The sequence below is a fragment of the Cibotium barometz genome, chromosome 8 (genome assembly GCF_041138505.1).
Source record: "Cibotium barometz isolate CiBa-2024 chromosome 8, ASM4113850v1, whole genome shotgun sequence".
Classification (NCBI taxonomy): Eukaryota; Viridiplantae; Streptophyta; class Polypodiopsida; order Cyatheales; family Cibotiaceae; genus Cibotium; species Cibotium barometz.
The window spans coordinates 37596195-37618644 of record NC_141053.1 but is presented as its reverse complement, the minus strand read 5'-3'; the positions used below and the strand labels follow the sequence as shown (position 1 = coordinate 37618644).

The 22450-nt window shown below is 47.2% G+C and overlaps 1 protein-coding gene across 2 annotated transcripts in view; it reads left to right on the top strand.

Annotated features, from left to right (window-relative positions):
• Positions 1-3117: 3117 nt before the first annotated feature.
• Positions 3118-22450, top strand: part of CNX2 (cofactor of nitrate reductase and xanthine dehydrogenase 2) — a 31343-nt gene continuing 12010 nt past the window's right edge. For both annotated transcript variants that reach the window (XR_015266502.1, XM_086801655.1), the window contains exon 1: positions 3118-3258. Coding sequence is in view for 1 of the 2 variants with exons in the window: in XM_086801655.1 (XP_086657781.1) it covers positions 3208-3258 (51 nt within the window). In the remaining variant the exon portion in view is untranslated. The remainder of the gene's footprint in view (positions 3259-22450) is intronic.

The following is a 22450-nucleotide window of genomic DNA, read 5'->3' as shown; positions in this document are numbered from 1 at the left end:
CCCCTACCTCTTCTTTATGCCCAATGGCACCACATTTCTCAACACCCTCCCCCTTGGTTCCATTTTCTTAGGCTACTACAAGGTGGTCAGATGCGAGTTTTAAATACTTCAACCCCCCTTAATGTAGGTGGAAGGTGAATTGACATTTGGACATGGAACATCTCCCCCTTGGGTGCTCTTTGGCTATTCTCAGGTGGTTGAGCGTTACAACCTTTGAAATTATTTTTGGTCTTCACATTGGCTTGGGTAGTGAGAGGAGTTTGATTGCATGCTCATTTGACCATATGTACATGATTTCTCATTCAGAAACCTTTTTAAACACTCAAGCTCTCATCCTCATATGGTTGTGGCATTTTATATACATATTATGTCTTTTAGGTTTATAATAGCGATGTATAATAACATTGTAATGTTTGTGATGCCTTGTGTGAATGATTTTCCTCTTTTTTTTTTTTTGCAAGACATGAATTTAGAGATATGATTGCATGTGAATATGCCCTTAAGAAGATAACGTACCCTTAGAATGAAGGCCACACTTTTGTTAGCTTCCTTACATTTTGCAGACATGTCGGTGGCCCTCTCTCTCTGTGTAGCTATGGCAACCACTGGACTTTTCATCTCCTTCTTTTAGTGATGGCAAGCATGCTTCATGATGGAATGTCGGTGCCTTCTTCTCTCTTGCTTCCGCTCTGTAGCTACTTGGCTTGCGCTCATTTCCTTCTTCTGTGTGTGATAATGCTCGCACTTGCTGCCTTTCACAGCTCTTTTAATTGGCCTTTCTTCTCCTTCACGCAATGTAGGTGCTCTGCCTTGGAAGCGATGGAGGATTGCAATTTCTCACCACTATGGTGTAGCCTTTGGTTTTACTTTTCTCCTTATTAATGTGTGTGCTGCTACTTCTAAGAGCTAGCAATGGCAAGCTTGAGGTCACTCTCTCTTTGTTGCTTTTATGACATAGCTATGATCGTGCTCTTGCACTCCAGCTGATAGCTATAGATAGAGAATATGGTTTCTACTCCTTCTGCTCAAGAGTGAATGTGATGAGAAGACTTCTTGAGTTGCTTCTTTGTCGTGTTCACACTAATATGCTGTCTTAAGATCTCTTATCCATGGAGTTAGTAGGCTTCTTTCCTTGCTCTTTTCGAGCTACTTTATTGCTTGTGGGGTTGAGCTTTACGAGCTTCCGTTTGCAAGCATTGTCCATGCCCTTACGAGATATAATGTCTTCTCATAAGCCATTTGGTGGAAAGGTCATGTTATTGGGGGTGGGGGGGGGGGGGACTTTATATAGATCTGGCCTATTGTTGTGAAGGGTAGATAAGAGGATATTGTGGGTGCAATATTGTGTTGTTTCTTTTCGCGGAATTCCCTCAAAGTTCTTAGGTTGATTGAAAATATGTGGATTGTGTCAACAAACTCCTGCAATGAGTTTAAAGAGTGGATCATGAATGTTGGAAATGGAATGGATTACAACGATGATGATTAGATGGTGGAACTACCAACAAACATGTTATTAGGGGGGGGACTTCAGATAGATTTTGCCTATATTGTGAAGGGCAAACGAGAGGATATTATGGATGTGACATTATGTCATTCCTTTTTGTGGAATTCCATTAAAGTTCTGGAGTTGACTGAAAATATGTGGATTGTATCAACAAACTCTTATGAAAGCAATGAGTTTAAAGAGTGGACCATGAATGTTGGAAATGGAATGGATTGTAATGACGATGATCGGATGATGGAACTACCAATAAACATGGTTTTACAAAGATCATTTCTAAGAGACTTAGTCAATTGGGTCTACTCAGAGTTGACTACTACTATGGCCTATACTGTATACTTTAGCGAGTGTGCCATCCTTGCTTCAAAAACTAATGAAATTGATATTGTGAATACAATTGCACTAGATGCAATGCTTGGTCAGGCTAGACATTATTTCTAAATAACTTAGTTTCTTTGTGAATACATTGCATTGGATGCAATGCATGATCAGGCTAGATATTGTGAATACATTGCACTGGATACAATGCATGGTCAGGCTAGATATTACTTCTAAAATAACTTAGTTTCTTTATAGACCCACCTCTTTTGGTGTGCACCTCTTCCTTCTAACATGTTGCAAGCATTATGCTAGATGGCCACAAGGATGGGTATGTAAATTATAGCATATCATTACAAGTGTTAAATGTGACTTCTTATTTTTACTTTGTTTTAGGATTCTACCTATGGTGGACTTTTTCATGGTTAGAGTTATGGATGAGGGCTTATAGAGATATGGGACTAGTGTTCTGGATGAGGAGCTAGGGGTATATTTGTTTATGAAAGAGTGCATTTCTAACATTATCCATGGTGTAACGACATGTGTTGCCTCTTTTGATGGTTACTCTGTACCAGTGGGTTGGGCCCTATTTACTACATATATGAGTTACTCTTTTCGGTACGAGCTCTTTGTAGTGCTTGTCGTAGCTTTGTTTATGTTTTCTATAATGAGTTATTATTATTATTTAAAATAACATTTTATTAATATTTATCTCTTTAGTGTGTAGGTCCACAAAAGAAAATGACATGCACATTGAATGTTGAATGTAGTAGAGATGCATCACCATCCTACCATGTTGTGTAGGTCCACATTGAATGTTAAATGTAGCAGAGATGCATCACCATCCTACCATGTTGGGGGTGATCCATTGCCTTGGTCAATGGCGTTAGGAAGCGCAAGCTTCATTTTAATAGCTAGATCGATCAGTTGTTTCTCTATTTTGTTTTTTTCAGATATTGATCTTTTTTTATTACTACAAAGTGAGGACGTCTTTGCATGTTTCTTTGGATATTGTTTCTTATTCGTTGACATTAGTGACACATACATGTGTTTGTAGTTATTTTTCATGTGAGAGGGAGAGAGATAATGCAAAAATAAGAAACTAAAATATGGCACAAACAATTATAGCGTTATTAACTATAAATCAATAATAAATACAGAATTATTAAAAAAGTATATATATATATATATATATCTTTTTATAAATCAATTATATAAATATGAAGATATATATGTAACATAGAAAGAGGCACATGTAAAAACATTCACGAAGAGAGTAATAAACTATTATCATTATATACCCGCTTCTTGACACGTGTTGCCCGTGAGTTATATAGAGGCGGCGCGGTCAAGGCGAGAACGCAGTTGGTGAACGCTCTTCTGCGCAGATGACAGGCTTCCCCTCCAAAACCACGCGATGGGTTTACCGTTTTTGGGAGGTATGCCCTTACATTCAGCCTTTCTGATTATCTTAAATTGTTGATACGTGAATGAAGAGGAAGGATAATGCGAGAGAGTGTAGCTATGGTGGTTGCTTTTTGAGGACATGGCATTCCAACCGTGCTTCTTTGTGCTTTGTTGTACTTATCGTGCATGTTCGCATGGGCCTGTGCATACTGGCAAGAGCTCAGATCAGGCCAGGCATGAGTTATTGGTCCTGGATCACCAGAATGCAAATCCCAGCCATTAAATCAAGTTACTTAAAAAAAAAAAGAAATTTCTATAGCATGCTGAGACAACTCAGCAATTCTTTCCCGTCAATTTGATGTGTCCAATTTGAAATTATTCATATGTCACATCACATTGGAATATTTCCGTCATGGCTGTCGGAGGTGGGAGGTAGGATCTGAGCTGTATAATCAGCAGACCTGTCATTGGCAGAAAGCTTATCAGATACAGCGAACTCAGCTCTTTGCAGAATCATTTCTGCATGCTGACCTGCCTCAAGAGATTGTGGTTGTTGCCGTTGACTTGGCATTGCAGAGACTCTCTGGCCATCTATATCACCCCTCCTTAAGGCCATGATGGCTGGGAAAGGCCTGGGGTTGGCCTTTCCCTGGAGAAGAGGGGGCCCCCGCCCACAACCTTAGAAAGTTCTTAATTCTATTAAGGCCATTGTTAATTCATGGGCTGGTGGGGACAGGCATATGGGCAACACAAATGATAGACATCTCCAATGATGTATCTCAACCTTCCAGATCTTACATGAACCATTCCATCTAGCTTAACTGAGACAGTTCGTTGCTTTTCTTGGTTGTACGTGTTCCATGGTTGCAGATAGGTATGTTGGTAACATAAATAATAGACATCTCTGATGATGTAACATGTAACTGGCTAGATCGTGTAACACACAGCAAGACCATCTTTATACCTTCATGAAGTGAGCATGAAGCAATCTTTTATACACGAGAGAGAGAGAGAGAGAGAGAGAGAGAGAGAGAGAGAGAGAGAGAGTTGTATTAATGTCTTCAAAAGGCCAAAATGACCTATGAGACCAAAAGGTTACATGAGAGAGAAAGAAAGATTTTATTAACGTCTTCCAAAAGACCGAACTCGGCCTATGAGACAAATCGGTGTACCTGTATGGGGTATCCTCTGTCATCCCAATAAAATGAAAAAGTACTGAACTAAAAAGCTGAATCTGGGTGTGCAATAAGTACAATGAGTGGGGGAGGGGATGGAGCTCTACTACTAGGAGAATGCAAAGCTATATGCATGGAGCCAGGAGTATACAATCGTGATATATGCAACCTAGCTAGCTCCATCCTGTACCATACTGGGGGTATAAAATGGTATACATCAATGAGGGGGGTGTCCACAGCTCCGTGAAGAACATGTGTGGGTCTGTTCTGAAGCGAGCCAGTCGCTCCGCACCCTCTCTGTGAAACTGAGCTCTGATCTCTATCATCTCTCTCTGGTATAGGCGTGACATCCGAAAGCCAGGTGTCCTCTGTCTCCTGCGGGCTCTGAGTGTCTCTGCTCTCTGGAGAGTAATTCCCTACCGTGTAGGGGCTGGGAGTGGGATGGATCTCTGAAAAAATGTAGTAATCTGTGTCTGTCGTCCCCCCTCTGGAGTTGTCTGAGCTTGTAATGATGTCTCTCTGTGATGCTGTATGTCTAGAATGAATCTCCCCAGTATGCGCTGGTCTGCTGCCTCAAAGATTCGGCGTAGGGAATGTGGCTCTCTGAATAAAATGGGATATCTCTCTCTGATGGCTGTATATGCTCTGCATCTGCATACATAATGCTCCTCACTCTCCACCTCCTCTCTGCACAATCTGCATACCCTCTCCTCTTGGGGGATCCGTGCTGCTCTGCCAGTCTCGATCTCCAATTGATGTGATGAAACTCTAAGCTGACCAATAGCCACTCGGGAGCCGTGTGGTAAAAAGCCCTCCATGTATCTAGGCCTCTCTATAAATCCATCATCAGTGATACTCATGAAGTGATCTTTGTAGTATAGCATCTTGGGTGGAAGAGGCTGTGTAGGCGATATCCATGTCTCTCGTGTATAGAGCTGCCATAGGTCCTGTCTCAATACTCTGTTCCTCTCACTATGAGAGAGACGGATATGTGGTGCATCCCTGTCATACTGGAATAGTGGTAGGTGATCCATGTCTAGGCCATGCTGTGAGAACCAATGTGTGACCTGTGCATACCATGATCCTCTGTCTCCTGCCTCAGCCAGCTATCTAGATGCCTCAAAAGCTCTGTATGACAATCTGTCCTGTGGCATCTCTCTGAATCTGTCTAGCAGGCATATAGTCTGGAATATGGCCTCTACCATCATAGGAGGCCCAACAAACTCTGCTCGAGCCTCGGATAATGTCATGAGGTACTGACGGTTTGCTGCGTATCATGCGTGCCATGATGAGGGCCTGTGGTCTCTCTATCTGTGTCCACCAATGGGTAGCAAGGCCTGGCGCCCATACCGCTGCTCCATACATCAGTGCCGGTGTGACTAATGTGTCAAATAGCCACCCCTTCGTCCGGGGCTCCTGAAAATGCGCCTGGTGGCACTGTCTCTCTAGCATAGCCAATGCTGCATATCCCCGTGTCAATCTAGCTCTGACTGCTGAACCCATGGTGAAGCGTGTGGTTGTTGCAGAGAAGGTAACCACTAGGTACACGTATGATGTCACCACCTCCACCTGGCGTCCTGCGAGAGTGAATGTTAGATGACTCCTGCCCTGTCTCGATGTATGAAAGACCATAACCTTGGTTTTCCCAAGGTTCATAGTAAGACCCCTCTGTGTGCAAAAATCATCGAGTGCATGTAGATGCTGCCGTAGACCTCCTGGAGACTTAGACACTAATACAATATCATCAGCATAAAGCATAATATGTACTGAGGTACCTGCTAAATCAACTCCATCTCCGCCTCCCCGTGTAATGAAGTCAGCCACCTCATCAATGTATAACCCAAATAGCGTGGGGGAAAGTGGGCATCCTTGCTTCACACCAATGGTGCTAGCAATAGTCTCGGACATACCTCCTGGACATTTGACTCGTCCAAAAACCTGCTCATATAATGCATATATGCCCCATGTCATATCTGCTGGTATGCCAAGAGACTGCAGGCGCTGAAAGAGCCTCTCTCGTGGTACCGTGTCAAATGCCTTGCGGAAATCCACAAAGCAGCAATAGATCTTTCTCTTCCTCACTTTGGCCTGATCAATCATACATCTCAAAGTGAATACATGGTCAATGGTAGAGAAAGCTCTCCTGAAGCCTGCCTGCCCTGATGAGCGTAAACCTGCTCGCTCAGCATATAAGCTAAGCTCTTGCTCCAACACTGCACCATAGAGTTTGGCCAACACGTGGCCAACCATAACTGTCGTGTAGTTGCTCGGATCGAGCATATCCCCTGTTTTGTGAATCGGCACAATGGTGTGCATCGTCCACTCCGCAGGCAAACCCTCTACTAGTGCCCTGTTAAACCGGTGTGCAAGAAAAGGAGCCAAAGAATCTACTGCATATATGAGATGCTCACCTTGCAGGCCCATATGGTCGGCGGCCCGTCCATGATGCTGTAGGCAGCGGATAGCTTCCTTTACCATCGAGTGGTTAAAGAAGCTAGCTGTGGTAGGTCGAGGCTCCTGTGGTGGCTGAGGTATAGGTGGTTGCTGTGGGGCGTGGTATAGGCCCTCTGCATGTGTGCCATGTCTGTGGGTCTGCAATAGGTGTCGGTGTCCGGGGCTCTCTGAAGTGCCGCCATGAGATAGGGCTATCTTTACTCATGAAGATTTGAAAGATCTCTAGCTCTTGTATCTCTGTGAAGGCCCGCCTTTTGCGGCGAGTAAGTCTCCTCATCTCTCTCCTCGACTCCTGCTTTGTGATGGCTCCCAAGGCTCTCTGTATGCGGAGCCGTGAGTATAGGGCCACTCGTCATCATACCATCTGTTCTGGGGCATAGTCCCAGATCTCGCAGGCTCTCCTGAGTGGACACGATGTGGGAAGCTCTGTAATGCAGCCGTGTGTAGGAGTGATGCCAGCTGGGCTGTAATGGTATCCATAGGTGCCAGGGGATCCATGAGTAGGAGCCCATCCTCTACTCTGCCAGTGTATATGTCTGCCATGTCATGTGTGAAGCAGATGGTAGTGTGTGGCGTCGGTATGTGGGGGGCTGGTGATACTGGTGATCCGGCTAGTGAAAATGCCAAGTATGTATAATCTGCCCCAATAGGACGAGGTGGAATGGAGAATGAGGTGACAAGCTGTGATGCCTCCAAAGACCCCATAATGTAGTCTACCACCGTGCCTCCGGTCCGTGTATGACCCCCATGTGGGAAGCATGTTAGCCCTCCTGATCCCGGCCACTGTAGCATCCCGTTATAAATAACGAGACGATGCCTGGCTCCCAACTCTAGTAAGTGGTCCCCATAATGTCCTCTGTCTGGTCCAGTGTCCTCTGATGCCCGACTAGCCCCTATCTCCTCTGGATCCACAGGGTGGAGGATCTCCATGTCATCATAGTCATACACCTCACACTGTCTGCTCTGTGTGTGGGCATTGAAGTCGCCCATAAGAAATACTTCCCCTAGTGTAGAATAATGCATAATCTCCTCTGACACACAAGTGTATGGCAAGGCTCCTGTCTCCTCCTTCTGTGGCATGTCCTCTGTAATGACATAGGAGGATCCTGATGGAGGAAAGTAACATAGGGCTATGTATATAACCCTGTCCTGTGAGAGCTGTAAGCTGATCCACATGTATCTGGCCTCTGGATCTTGTGCTACCACTCTCAGTCTCCCGTGTAGCTCCCGTCTGAATAGAACTGCTACTCCCCCCCCGACCCTCTCGAGGTACCCTGGCGTGTGGTCCTCTTGTATGCTGACTCCCAGTGGAATCCCTCTACTCGAGGTAGCCCTCTCTCTGGGCTCTGATGTGTCTCTGTCAGAAGTATGATGTCTCTCCCCACCATAACATGCTCCAGTCGTCCATGCTGCACCCATAGTGAACCATTACAGTTCCATACTGCCATGTGTATCTCTGTCAGTGGCCTGGTCTGTGTCCCATAGGTCCCAAACCGCTAATCCATGGGCCGGCCATCAATGATGACCCGACCATCTCGGTAGAAGGCCTTCTTGCCTTCTCTCCTCACGTGTAAGACTCGTGGCATGCAAACTCTCCTATGCTCAAGCTGCATCCTCGTGAGATGATCATCCAAGAAAATAGGAGCTCCCTCTAAACCTCGTAGTATGACCCTCTTCCTCATGAAGGTGACCCTGTCCGTCTCTCTTGCAAAAACTGTAGGATGAGGGCTCGCTTGCGTGTTGAGTCTTTCCCGGCTCTCCATGCTTTGGTGAAGGGGAGAGGGTCCTCTTCCCTGTAGCCTAGTTTCATGCATAGAAGCTGTCCATCTTTCTCGGGAGTGGAGTTGGGTGTCTCGGCTATACCTGTGACTTGAATGTTGAGGTGGCGGGCATGCCTCATCTTCTCCTCCTCAATGGTGGTGTGAATGATTTGATGTTCTTCCCTTTGAGTCTCCTCCCTCACTTCTTTGCGGATGTTCTTCTTCACCACCTCAACCCATCCTGACTGCTTGGCTTCGAGTTTTCCCTCCATGTCCTTTGTGATCTCCTTGGAGATCTCTTCTTTGATGGCCGTGAGAGTGTTCTCATTGATCTCCCCTTTCTTCCTTCTCGGTGTTCTTGACGGCTACCAGTTCCACTTTCAATGCACTCACCTCCTCCTTGAGTGCCGTGTTCTCTTGTTCAAAATCCGTGACCCGTGCTTCGAGGGCCATGATGTGCCGATGTAGTTTGTTCTCCACCTCATTGAGGTTGGAATCGGATGCCTTCTTGTTCTCCTTGATTAGTGCCTTCATTGCCGTCTCGAGGGCCTCGAGTTTCTCTTGGAGACTCGGGGCCATTCCTCCAGATTACTCTGCAGTCCTTCCCACAGGCAGGGAGGAGAGAGAGAGAAAGAGTTATGTTGCTGCCTTGGGGGCCTGAGCAAGGAAGGGTGGGTGGGTCGGTGGGTCGGGAGACAGGGAGAAGGGGGGAGCACTGAGCCTAGCGGAGAGGGAGGTGGGCCAGCATAGCGAGGCGGCGGCGGCGAACAGTGAAGCGAATCAGTGAGAGAGAGGCCTGACGAAGGGCGAAGAGACTAGCGGGCAGGGTGCACAGTGCGAGCACAGCAGAGCAGCGGCGGGTGGATACAAACAGGGAGAGGCCACCCGTGCGCAGCGGGAGCAGCACAGCGGGCAGGGTGCACAGTGCGAGCACAGTAGAGTAGCGCGCCAGGCGCAGCACAGTAGGGGGAGAGAGAGAGAGAGAGAGAGAGAGGGAGAGAGTAGAAGCCACCAAATTGGGTCCCAATTTACCCCTGAAGGGCCCCCCTACAAACAAACAGGAGTATTTGGAGAACTGCTACAATGCAGAGAACTTACTGGGACTTGACTGACAGAGACCGCCAATTTGTAATCCATATGTAGTGCGGTTACAAAGGTTCTAGCTTAGCTCCTTGACTTTGGCATGCAATTCCCTTGAGGAAGAAGCTTTTGTACAAGCCTACACATGCATTCAGGAATGAGACATTTTCAAACGAGTGGTGGCAAATGGTAACACATTGGAAGCTTGAAGCACACTTACTGTAAGAGGATGTCGATCCCCGCATTCCTCCAACCATATAAGGTTTGTAGGTGTCACGTGCATCCCGCACTTGGATGCCACGTAGACATTTCTGTACAGAAGGTGCAGGACCTGGGATGGTGAACTGGTCCCATGTGAGCCCAGTCCGCGACGAGTCAGCCAGGGATCCATCTCAGTCGTCCGAGGTCAGGTGTGCATTGTCCTGCACATGAGTCCAAGGTCAGATGTGCACTGTCCCGCACATGAAACAGTGCCAGTCCGCGCTGTGAGTCTCCCTCTAGAATGATATCAATGGTTCTGTGTATCTGGTATGGTACCGGATGCCGGATCACTGAGTAGATAGTGGTTAGGACAAGGGGCCAGCCCATAGGGCTACCCCGGATCTTAGTGTGGGCATGGGAATGGTGTGGAACCACCCCCATGAGGACCAGGAAGGCCCATGCTGAACCCACTAGCCATGGAGGGGCTGTAGGACAACCCTAGGGCACAGATAAGGCAATTTCCAGGAGTTTACAGCCTTTATATGGCTGTAGGGCATGTATGGGGCAGCCCATACAGGCTGCCCAGCCCTGGGATTGTGGACAAAAGCTGTGTCCAGCCAATCAGAAGCAGGCGCATCACTTTCAGCCTGTTAGGAAAAAAAGGCAGCATTTTTTTGGATTTAATTCAGCATTTATTGTTGAATTTTCACCAGACGTGGGACATTGGTGCTGGCTGCCTGTTTATCAGCTGGCTGACTGCTCTTGAAGAGAAGTATAAATAGTGGAGGCCATAATCCCAATCATTCATCTCATTATTCACCAAGTGCTCAAGCAAATCAAGGGCTAGACAAGCCAAGGGACTTGCTAAGCAAAGGGGTGGAGAATTGAAGGTCAAGGGCTAGACAAGCCAAGGGACTTGCTAAGCAAAGGGGTGGAGAACTGAAGGTCAAGGGCAGGATTTTCCAGCCAAGAAAAGGTCCAAGATTGCTGTATTTTCTTTCAGATTTTCTCATCATTCTCATAAAGCAAATACACCATCCGTGGTGCGGGCCCTACAGAGGGTAATTGGGACCCAATACTGTGTCCTCTCCATCTCTCTCTCTCTCTCTCTCTCTCTCTCTCTCTATTTTCTGCACTTCTCCTTTCAAGTGTTGTGCGTTAATTTCCGTTGCGAAAAGAGTGCTGAATTCTGAGTTTTGAAGTTACCGATCTTTCTCCGAAGCTTCCGCATATTACAGTGGTATCAGAGTCTACTTCAAGGACAAAGATTCTTCAAAGAAAACCAGAAAATTTTTTCTCACACGTGTGGTTGGTTTTTAGACGCCGGTGGACTACCCCTTTCGGAGTGACTCCTGTCCCTTGAAGGACGGTTGGTTTTTAGCCTCTGGAAGCCTCCGGAAGTCTCCCACACAGATAGTGGATGGTCAAATTGCGTTCCGGAAAGGAATTGCATTTTCCTGCTATGGCGAGCTTCGGCGCGACGAGAGAGACCCAGAACCATGGGACCAGAGTGCACCAGGCTTGAGTGTCACAGACATGTTCCAGCAGATGATGCGAGCACTCGCAGAACAGACAGCCAAGTTGGATGAGCAGAAGGCACGGATCTTGGCTTTGGAGGAGCGTACCCTCTCTCCAGCGTCGCGTTTTCCATCTCCTCCTCCCTCTCCTTCTGTATCCCAGATACCAGATCCTCGTCACACAGGGACCCTCTCGCAGGGTCACAGCCGCAACCAAGCTCCTTGCTTGAGTTGCATATGCGTGCATTGGAGATCCGACAACGAGAAGACAACGCCATGCGACGCGTGGAACACGAGTGTTACCTCAGAGCATTGGAAGCGAGATTGACACCGGCGGCGCCCTCGAATCATTTTCCCAAGAAAATGAATTTCAGTAAGTATAATGGTAAACTCGACCCCACAACTCTTTATTCATGGTTACATCAATTTGAAGCTTACTTTGCCGCAGTGAGGAAAACAGATACTGACAGAGTGATCTTAGCCAGTTGGTACTTGGAAGGTGAGGCCATTCCTTGGTGGACTCAGTGGGCTCATGCCCACACCAGAGCAGGTATGGCAGCTTATGTGTGGGACGAGTTCGTCCGCAACCTTAAGCTGCGGTTTCTACCGCCCCACTACCTTGAGCGACTCGAAGACGAGTTCAGGGGAGCGCGTCAGAACGCGCAACCAGTCCTTCAGTTTGCTAATAAAATTTCGATCTTATGTCTGCAATTAGGCTTATCTGATACGGACAAGAAAGGGCAGTTTTTGTATGGCCTGGATACGCAAATCCAATGGGAGGTGCGTATGTTTAGGCCAGCCACCTTTGAGGACGCACTCTCGCTTGCGCAGAGTGCAGAAATGAAACACAATGGTGGCAAGTCCAAGATTTCCCAGTCGGCTTCTCCCAGGGCTAACACCTCGGGGGGCAAAAGCCAGAACCAGACGGGGTCTTCCCCAGGACAGAGCCCGGGAGTCTCTGGCTCCAAGAACTTGAACAATGCGTCTAAGCTTACTCCAGACCAAAAAGCGGAGGCAGGCAAGACAGGTGGCAAGTTGAGTGCTGAGGAGCTTTCTCAGTACAAGAAGGAGGGTAGATGTTTCTTTTGTCATACAAAAGGACATACTTCTCGGGATTGTCCGAAGAAGCCTCCAAAGGCTGCCGCCGCCTCCACAGCTTCCGTGTGGTGAGCTCAGCTCCCACACAGACCCCAGTGGCTAACCCTAGCTCTTCAAACCCCGGTGCTTCAGCTGGAGCAATTATTAGCCGGGAGCTCGAAGATAAGCAGAAGGGCGCCCATGACCAGGAGTATGAGCGCAACGAATTGCTCAAGTCCTTTGGCTACATTGGTGGCCAGGGAGTTGTTGTCTTGTTTGACAGCGGCAGCACGGAGGATGTGGTCACGGAACAGGCCGCTAGGTGTGCCCGTTTCGAGCTGACTCCGGTGGACAAACAGGTTGAGGGTTTTAGCATAGGTATGACAACGAGCGTCAAGTATGAAGCTCTAGGTGCTAAGTTAGTGATTCAGGGCATAGAGTTTGTGCGTGACTTTATGGTTGCCCCTCTTGTAGGAGCAGACATAAGTTTGGGTATCCAGTGGTTTCACAAGTTTCTTCCTGATGTCAAGTGGGACAAGCACACGTTCCAGATCAGTCGGAATGTGTCAAACACCCCGGTGACCATTAAGTGTGAGCCAGGTATTCCAAACTCTCCGCTCATAAGCCACTTTGCAGGCTAAGCGAGCAGTCAGGAAAGGCACACAGTGTGCGATGATTTACATCCAGACAGCCCAGACGGTGGCCAGTGCTTCCGAGAAGTACTCGGTTCTCCATGAAAAGTTCTAGAAGATTTTTCTTCGGGACAGCCTCCTTCCCCAGCTCCCCCCGTCCAGACCGGAGGATCACCGGATTGACCTCCTCCCAGGCTCGGAACCCCCGAGCAAGTTTCCGTATCGCCTTTCTAAGGCAATGGAATCGGAGTTGGACCGCCAACTCCAAGAATTGTTGTGAGCTGGCTTCATCCGCCCCCCAGCGTGTCGCCATTTGCAGCACCGATCTTGTTTGTCAAGAAGAAAGATGGGTCTTCCTGGTTGTGTGTTAATTATCCTGCACTCAACAAGCTAACTATCAAGAGCAGATTTTCGATGCCTCGAATTGAATATATTCTCGAGAGGGTGAATGGAGCAAAGGTGTTCTCAAAACTGGATTTAAAGAGTCGGTACCACCAGGTACGGATTGTAGAGGGGGACATCCGCAAGACAGCCTTCCGGACAGAAAGGGCCCAATATGAATTTGTGGTCATGCCATTTGGTTTGACGAACGCCCCAGCTACATTTAACCGCATGATGATGCGGATTTCCCGGGATTTGATTGGAAAGTGTGTGTTCATATTTTTGGACAACATACTCATATTTTTAGCTACAGTTGAGCAGCATGACATTGATGTGGAGAAAGTCCTTAAGTTGCTGGAAAGCAACGAGCTCTATGTCAATGAAAAGAAGTCAGAATTTTATCTGTTCCAGGTGCATTACTTGGGATACATAATTAGTGCTGAAGGCATTCGACTTGATCCGGCTAAAGTGGCCGAGATTGTTAACTGGAAAGTATCTCAGACGGCTTATGACATTAGATCATTTGTGGGTATATGCCAGGCATATTCCACCCACATCGACAGGTTTTCGGATCTCTCGGCAGATCTCACCGATCTACTAAAGGGAGTGAAAACAAGAAGGCAAAAGATTCAAATGACTCCACGAGCGTTGCAGGCATTCCAGAACCTCAAGGTGGCTTTATCAGAAGTGCCTTGTTTAGCCCTTGCCTCGTGGGACAAACCATTTGAAGTGATCACCGATGTGAGTAACATCGCAACTGGAGGGGTATTGCAACAGAATGGTCATCCAGTAGCTTACATGTCTAGTAGCTTACATGTCTCGTAAGTTATTGTCCGCCGAAAAGAACTACTCAGTCTATGATCGTGAACTCCTAGCAGTGATACAGGCCTTGAAACATTGGAAACATTTCCTGTATGGTCGTGACTTCGAGGTTCGCACTGGCCATCAGGCATTGCGTTGGATTCAGACGATGCAGTGCACAGTGGAGTGATTGACAACACCGCTGGAGTCAGATATTCCAGCAGTTCGGTGGTATGATTGAGTATCTTCCAGCAAAGGCCAATCCAGTGGCCAACGCCTTGTGTCTACAATTCAGACCACTAGACTTGACCTTGTTGGTACAGGACTAGAGGATATGAAGCAGACGTACGTGGATTCCGAGGAATTCGGTACTCAGTGGGAACAGGCATTGGATGCCATAGGACCATGCCATTTTCTGATATGCGATGGTTGGCTTTTCTACAAAGGCTGACCATGTGTCATGAAGTCATTCCGGGCAGCTCTTCTCCATGATGCCCATGACGCCATTACAGGTGGTCACACGGGCATGAATTCGACTCTGGAGAAATTAGAACGGCAATACTATTGGCCAAAGATGAGGCGTGATGTGTTTACATGTAGGGTTGTTATAGCCCTTGCCAATTCCTGAGGGTCCTTTCCAGGACATTTCGATGGACTTTGTCACAAATCTGCCTCCCAGTCCGAGTAAGCGTAATACGCAGTGCTTAACTATTGTTGATAGTTTAGGAAATTTTGTTATGCTTATTCCTTGCAGGGCCAATGTGACCGCCGAGGATGTTGCCCAGTTGTTCATTCGGCATTGGTACCCGATTGGCGGGATTCTTAGAACCATAGTGTCAGACCGAGATGCCAAGTTTACCAGTCATTTTTGGAGGGCATTGTTTGATAATTTTGGTACTAAGTTGAATTTTTCAAGTGCATTCCACCCACAGACAGACGGCTAGACAGAGATATACAACCAGTTGGCCTTTGATGTGCTGAAGTGTTATGTCCACGATCAGCAAGGTAAGTGGGAATCGTTTTTGCCTTTAGTTCAAGCTGTTTTGAATGACTCTTTTTCTTCAGCTATCGGCAGGACTCCATATGAGGCAGCGTTTGGAAGATCTTTCCAGTCGTCGTTAACCAGGACTTCGTCTTCAGTACCGGAGGCGAACAGAGTGACGGAGTCTTACCAGGAGATCCTAGAGTCAGTAAAAGACAGATTGGCTAAAGCGCAAGAGGCCTACACTCGACAGGCCAATATAGACCAAAGGGATATGAAGTTTTCGGGAGGAGATTGGGTTTATCTTCGGATAATGAAGCAAAGATTGAAGCAGGTGGGCAAGTGATGCCCAAAGTTGTCTTTCAGGAGCTTCAGACCTTTTCCCAACTGGAAAAAGATTAATGAGGTGTCTATGCAGTTAAAGCTACCTCCGACGAGTTGGACTATGCACGATGTATTTCATGTCAGTTGGTTAAAGCCATATGCAGGTCCACCCCCTTCAGAGGTCAAAGACGAAGCGGAATCAGACATTGTTGATGAAGCAGAAGTAATGGTTCCAAAACAGATCCTTCTGCACCGTTTCAAGCATGGCTCAGGCCGAAGACTACGACAGTTCCTCACAAAGTTTCAGGACTGAGACAAGGAGTTCTTCGAAGACTATCCGGCGTTATTGACGGATTATTTGGAGGCTATGCAGCTTCCGTCAAGTTAAGCAGAAGGGGATGTCACGTGCATCCCGCACTTGGATGCCACGTAGACATTTCTGTACAGAAGGTGCAGGACCTGGGATGGTGAACTGGTCCCATGTGAGCCCAGTCCGGGACGAGTCAGCCAGGGATCCATCTCAGTCGTCCGAGGTCAGGTGTGCATTGTCCTGCTCATGAGTCCAAGGTCAGATGTGCACTGTCTTGCACATGAAACAGTGCTAGTCCGCGCTGTGAGTCTCCCTCTAGAATGATGTCAATGGTTCTGTGTATCTGGTATGGTACCGGATGCCGGATCACTGAGTAGATAGTGGTTAGGACAAGGGGCCAGCCCATAAGGCTACCCTGGATCTTAGTGTGGGAATGGGAATGGTGTGGAACCACCCCCATGAGGGCCAGGAAGGCCCAGGCTGAACCCACCAGCCATGGAGGGGCTGTAGGACAACCCTAGGGCACAGATAAGGCAATTTCCAGGAGTTTACAGCCTTAATATGGCTATAGGGCATGTATGGGGCAGCCCATACAGGCTGCCCAGCCCTGGGATTGTGGACAAAAGCTGTGTCCAGCCAATCAGAAGCAGGCGCATCACTTTCAGCCTGTTAGGAAAAAAAGGCAGCATTTTTTTGGATTTAATTCAGCATTTATTGCTGAATTTTCAGCATTTTTTGGGATTTAATTCAGCATTTATTGCTGAATTTTCACCAGTCGTGGGACATTGGTGCTAGTTGCCTGTTTATCAGCTGGCCGACTGCTCCTGAAGAGAAGTATAAATAGTGGAGGCCATAATCCTAATCATTCATCTCATTATTCACCAAGTGCTCAAGCAAATCAAGGGCGAGACAAGCCAAGGGACTTGCTAAGCAAAGGGGTGGAGAACTGAAGGTCAAGGGCAGGATTTTCCAGCCAAGAAAAGGTCCAAGATTGCTGTATTTTCTTTCAGATTTTCTCATCATTCTAATAAAGCAAATACACCATCCGTGGTGGGGGCCCTACAGAGGGTAATTGGGACCCAATATTGTGTCCTCTCCATCTCTCTCTCTCTCTCTCTCTCTCTCTCTATTTTTTGCACTTCTCCTTTCAAGTGTTGTGCGTTAATTTCTGTCGTGAAAAGAGTGCTGAATTTTGAGTTTTGAAGTTACCAATCTTTCTCCGAAGCTTCTGCATATTACAGTAGGTTGAGTAGCTCCAAAGAGGCTCGAAGATGGAATATGTGCACCTGTCGTACAGTGGGCTATGTGCAACTTGCTTTAGAGAAAAGCTTCCTCATCCTCCACCTCGAGTCTTGGACCATCACGTGTACATGGATCATGGTCCTCAAAGAGGTCATCAATCATATCCTCCATGTGGTGTGTCATGACCCTGTGAAATTGGTACAGCATAAGTGTGAGCATGGTGGTCGGTGAGCAAGATAAATATTTTAAGATTCATATTTGGGTGGCCGGACAAAAAGGTAACGTGTGGACAATCGCAAGTGTGAAGGGGGACCAAGGGATTAAAGTTCATAAGGTTTTTAACCTTGGGTGGTCCCTAGGTAGGTTTCAAAAACCATAAGTGGCCCCTAGGAAAGTTTTAATAACTTTAATGGCCCCTAGGATAGTTATTTGGGGGGGAGGGGGAGCTACTCCACTTTTAGAGTACACGCCTCTCTCTCTCTCTGGATGGAGTCCGACTCCACGTCAGGAGTGACTCGGTTTGGGGAGGAGATCCGGACACGAGGAGATCTACTTATGCCCCAGGAGCAGTTTTACGGAGCAAGAGGAGGTTACATTGCAGGTTTGGGCTTCCACTGGAGGAACCCTTGGTCATCCAGAGGCACTTTGTTCGTGAACAGATTGTTGCTGATGACATCTTGCTGGAGTTCTGTTCGACGGAGGACAGTAAGGTTGACCTCTTCACGAAGTCGCTCTCTCAGGACTTGCTCAGGCGGCACCCCAGCTCCCAGTGGTTGGTTACACAGCCAGGAGCTGAGAGGGGGTGTTAGAAGTCATCTCCTGTCCAGTTTTATACACCAGGGCCTTTGTTGTGGGTGTGCCCGCCCTTATGAGGTGTTTTATCATTTTTCCCCACACTTCGTATTTTTCCCCTATTTTTTCCCATTTTTCTGAGGCTTGGGAGGGCTGCCAGAGGGTGCCAAGAGCAGTACAGTGCTGGCCGACTGGATGTTTATCAGTCGTGGGCACTCTTGCTGCTGGCCGACTGGTTTTGATCAGTTTTGGGCACCAGATTGCTGGCCGACTGCATTTATGCAGTCGTGGACCTTTTTATCAGTCGTGGGCTTTTTCTTATGCTGGCCGACTACCCTCTAGGGGAGTATATATAGGTCCCCAGCCCCCATACCTCATTTGTATCATTCCTCGGGATCTTCTTGTGTATATAGAGCAGAGTTACACGCATACATCTCTCTCTCTCTTGTGCTGTTTTTCTGCCTGCGTTTTTGCTCTTGTGTTCCCAGATTTGGTCATCATCTCCGCTGCATATTCTGACATATACATGTGTGATAACACACTCATCTCATGAGTTGACTTATCTCCACAACTCTCTCTCTTTCTTCATTCTTCTCTGTGTGTTTGTCTCTCACATGAAACTCTAATTCTCCCATCAACTGGTATCAGAGCCTGCGTGTACTGTACGGACCTGCGTGCTGCATCAGAACTGGTCGCCTGGGTGTGCTGTGTAGACAGAAGCTTGTGTAGGTGCCAAGGCACATGTGAAGCTGCTGTGTGCAGAACAGGGCAAATGCTTCTACAATTAGTGCAACAGGGCCAGTAGTCGGTGCTGCAACCACAACTGTTCTCAAATTGCAGTCGTCCGAAGGCGAGAGCTCTCCCGCAAGGCCGCAAGGGGACTCCTGTACTGACTAACCAAGCAGGAGGAGTCGAGCGCCGTACTGGATTTTTGGGCGCAGCTGGAGGAGTTGAGCGCCGTGCGTGACAGGCTCCGCTCCAATCGGTAGCTGCAGCTTGTCACGGAGCCTGAGAAGGACACGTGCATCCATTCGTGCTTCCCCGTGGCGCCGTGTAACGCTGGCCACTAGGCGAAGGCAGCAAGGCGTTGGTCGCTAGACGGCTGGCTACTAGGCGAAGGCGAGCCGCGCTCAGCAGCGCGTGAACACGTTTGACTCCAACGCGGCCGGCGCAAAAGTCATCGCCGTCGACCATCAGCCGGGAGGAGTAGCCGGGACGGTCATGGGGCAGCGTCAACTGCCGTGAGACGCCAACTCGATAGCACAACTAGCCGGGACAGCCATGGGGCAGCGTCAACAGCCGTGAGCATTGGTCGGATGCCGTGTACGCCAACTTACGCCTTCTCTGCAGTCGGCATCTACTTGGGCATCTACATCACAGGAAGTAGCTTGATTGGAGCAGCCATCAAAGCTCTCCAAGGATCACCTCCAAGAATTTTTCTGCAGCAGCATCAGCACGAACCCCTTCTTTCCTGCAATCAGAAATTTTCAAAGGTATTTGCTTCAATTTCTTTTGGGATTTGCAATTGAGCAGGTACAATTATCAATTGAGCAGGTACAGGTGCCAAATTGCTCAAATTTTGAGCAAAATTGGCAAAATTGGCAAAATTGGGTGACATTGGTCACAATCAGAGTCAATTTGCAAGAAATTGGATGTCGAAATTTGGGGCTTTTGATGTAATTGTGCAATTGGGCATTCATACATGCTGTATGATGTGAGCAATCTCACATTCGGGCCAAAATTGCAAGAAATTGCAGTGCAAATCAAAGGGCTTTTGTGCCGATTGGGTTGATTTGCATGCAGGCACTCGCATTTGATGCTTTGGGCAATGTGTTGATGCCTGTCAAGCACTCAATGTGCCTGTAAATCAAGGGGATTTTATGTACTGGATGTATATGTGGACAAAGGAAGCATCGTGAAGACTCTGGATGCCTTCATGTGCGTTAATGTACCATGTATGATCAGAAATTGATCTTAAATCAAGGGGCTTTTCAAGATTTTATGCTTGTTGAGCTTGGCAAAGCAGCAGGCAAGACTTTTATGCTTTGAATCCTCAGAAATCCACTTGCAGTCAAGGGGCTTTTGCTCAATTTCAGTCCGGGACTGTTGTATGCAGTGGTGGGGACTGTAAAAGTCTGATTTTCACTCATTTGGACAGCCAGGAGAGCATTTATTGCTACTGTACCTGCTGGTACAGATTTGGTACAGCTTTGTACAAGTTTTGGCATGGCTGCACATTGATTTGAGTGAGCAAAAATCTCAATTTCAGCTGCTGTACTTGCCGGTACAGGTTTGGTACATCATTGGTGAGCACTTGGTACTGTTGAACAGTACTTTGGAAGGGGAACAGAGCACATTTAAGTTGCTGTCCTAAATCTGCAGCAACCAGATTTTGGTGATTTTATCACATACAGTGGGAGTAGAGTTGCATTCGTGCTTCCGCAGTGGGAGATAAACTTTGGGAGAACAACTGTGAGCACTTTGTGTGCTTTGGTGCAGTGCTTGCACACTTGCAGGGAGTCAGGTTGCATATTGCTATGGCAACCACAGGTGAGAGCTCTTCATTGCTTCACATCAAGAAGCTTGAAGGCTCACATAATTATGATATTTGGCAAACCCAGTGCTATAATGTGTTGCTCCAGAAGAAGCAGCACAAGCCTATCAAAGAAAGGGGTGTAATGCCCGCTTCTCTTACTGCTGAAGAGTGGGAAGATATGGATGAGCTGGCAAGATCTACTATCATGTTGTCTGTGTCAGACTCTTTACTTTTCAGCATTCGTGAAGAGAAGACAGCTTGGGGAATGTGGCAGAGATTGCAGGACTTGTATGCCCAGCAAAGTGCCTCAAGCAAAGTGTATTGGTTGAAGAAACTCATAGGTCTTCAAATGAAGGAAGGGGCAGCCCATCTAAATGAGTTTAATGGTATTGTCAGCCAGGTCATTAATCAAAAGTTGGCAATGGACGATGAGTTCAAAGCCACTTTTCTCTTATGCACTTTGCTAGAGAGTTGGGACACATTCAGGACAGCCACTAGCAATTCAAATGCTATGCTGTCATATGCAGATGCTGAGGGTGCTCTTCTTCAAGAAGAGATGAACAGGAAGAACAACTCTGTTGGAAAGTCAAATGCAATGAATGCACGTGGGAGATCCCAGCAAAGAGGTAAAAGCCAAGAATGGGGAAGGAGCAAGTTCCGCTCCAAAAAGGACTTGGAGTGCCATTATTGTGGCAAGAAGGGACACTTCAAAAAGAAATGCTACAAATGGAAGAATGATCAAAAGGAAAAGGGCAAAGGAAAAGACAAAGACAAAGATAAAGCCAAAGATGCAAAGCCAAAGGGCAAAAGTGGAGTCAAGATTGAAGAAGTCAATGTGTCACATGCAGGTGACAGTGAAGATGAGGTCCTATTCACGTCTTCACTTGATGCCCATTCACTTCTTACAGGAGATGGTCATGGTATGCACTCATGGATCATTGATTCAGGTGCCTCCTTTCATGTCACAGGTTGCAGAGACTTGTTTGTCAGGTATACTACTGGCAATGAAGGAGTAGTTTATTTGGGTGACAACCATGCATGCAAGATTCTTGGCAGAGGTGATGTGAGGCTTGTGTTTTCAGATGGCTCACAGCTTATGCTCCATGATGTCAGGCATGTGCCTGAGATCAAGAAGAACCTGCTTTCTACTTGACAGCTTGATGATGCTGATTATGTTACCACATTTGGTCGTGGAAAGTGGAAGATTAGTAAGGGCTCACTGGTTGTTGCCAGAGGCTCTAAGGTGGACACTCTTTACTTCATGCATGCAGGTGTTTGTCACCATGCTAATGTAAATGCAACCGAGCTGCCGGAAATCTCTATGTGGCATAGCCGGTTGGGACACATGAGTGTCAAAGGAATGGAGCAATTGTCTCGTTTTGGTTACTTGCCTTCTCTAAAGTTCTCAAGTTTTCAGTTTTGTGAGGATTGTATATATGGTAGGCAACTACAGTGCCCCCACAAAAAAGCTCTTGGACAGAAAGATGCTCAGTTAGAGCTTGTGCATACAGATGTATGTGAGATGCCTCAGCTTTCTTTGGGAGGGGCAAAATATTTTGTGTCTTTCATAGATAATGCCACACGCAAGGTGTGGGTTTATCCTCTTCGTTTGAAGAGTGATACATTCTCAGTGTTTCAGAAGTTTGTTGCACATGTTGAGAATCAAACTGGCAAAACACTGAAGGCTTTGCGTTCCGACAATGGTGAAGAGTATATGTCCAAACAGTTTCAGGACTTTTGTGATGCTAAAGGCATCAAGAGGGAGCTCTCTACTCCTTATGATCCTCCACAAAACGGGACAGCAGAGAGGATGAACACGACCATTCAGGAGAAGGTCCGTTCTATGTTGTCACATGCTGCATTACCTCATGGTTTTTGGGCTGAAGCTGTTATGACAGCCGTTCATCTTATAAACAGGTCACCTAACACGAGGCTTGGTGGAAAAGTGCCAGAGGAAGTA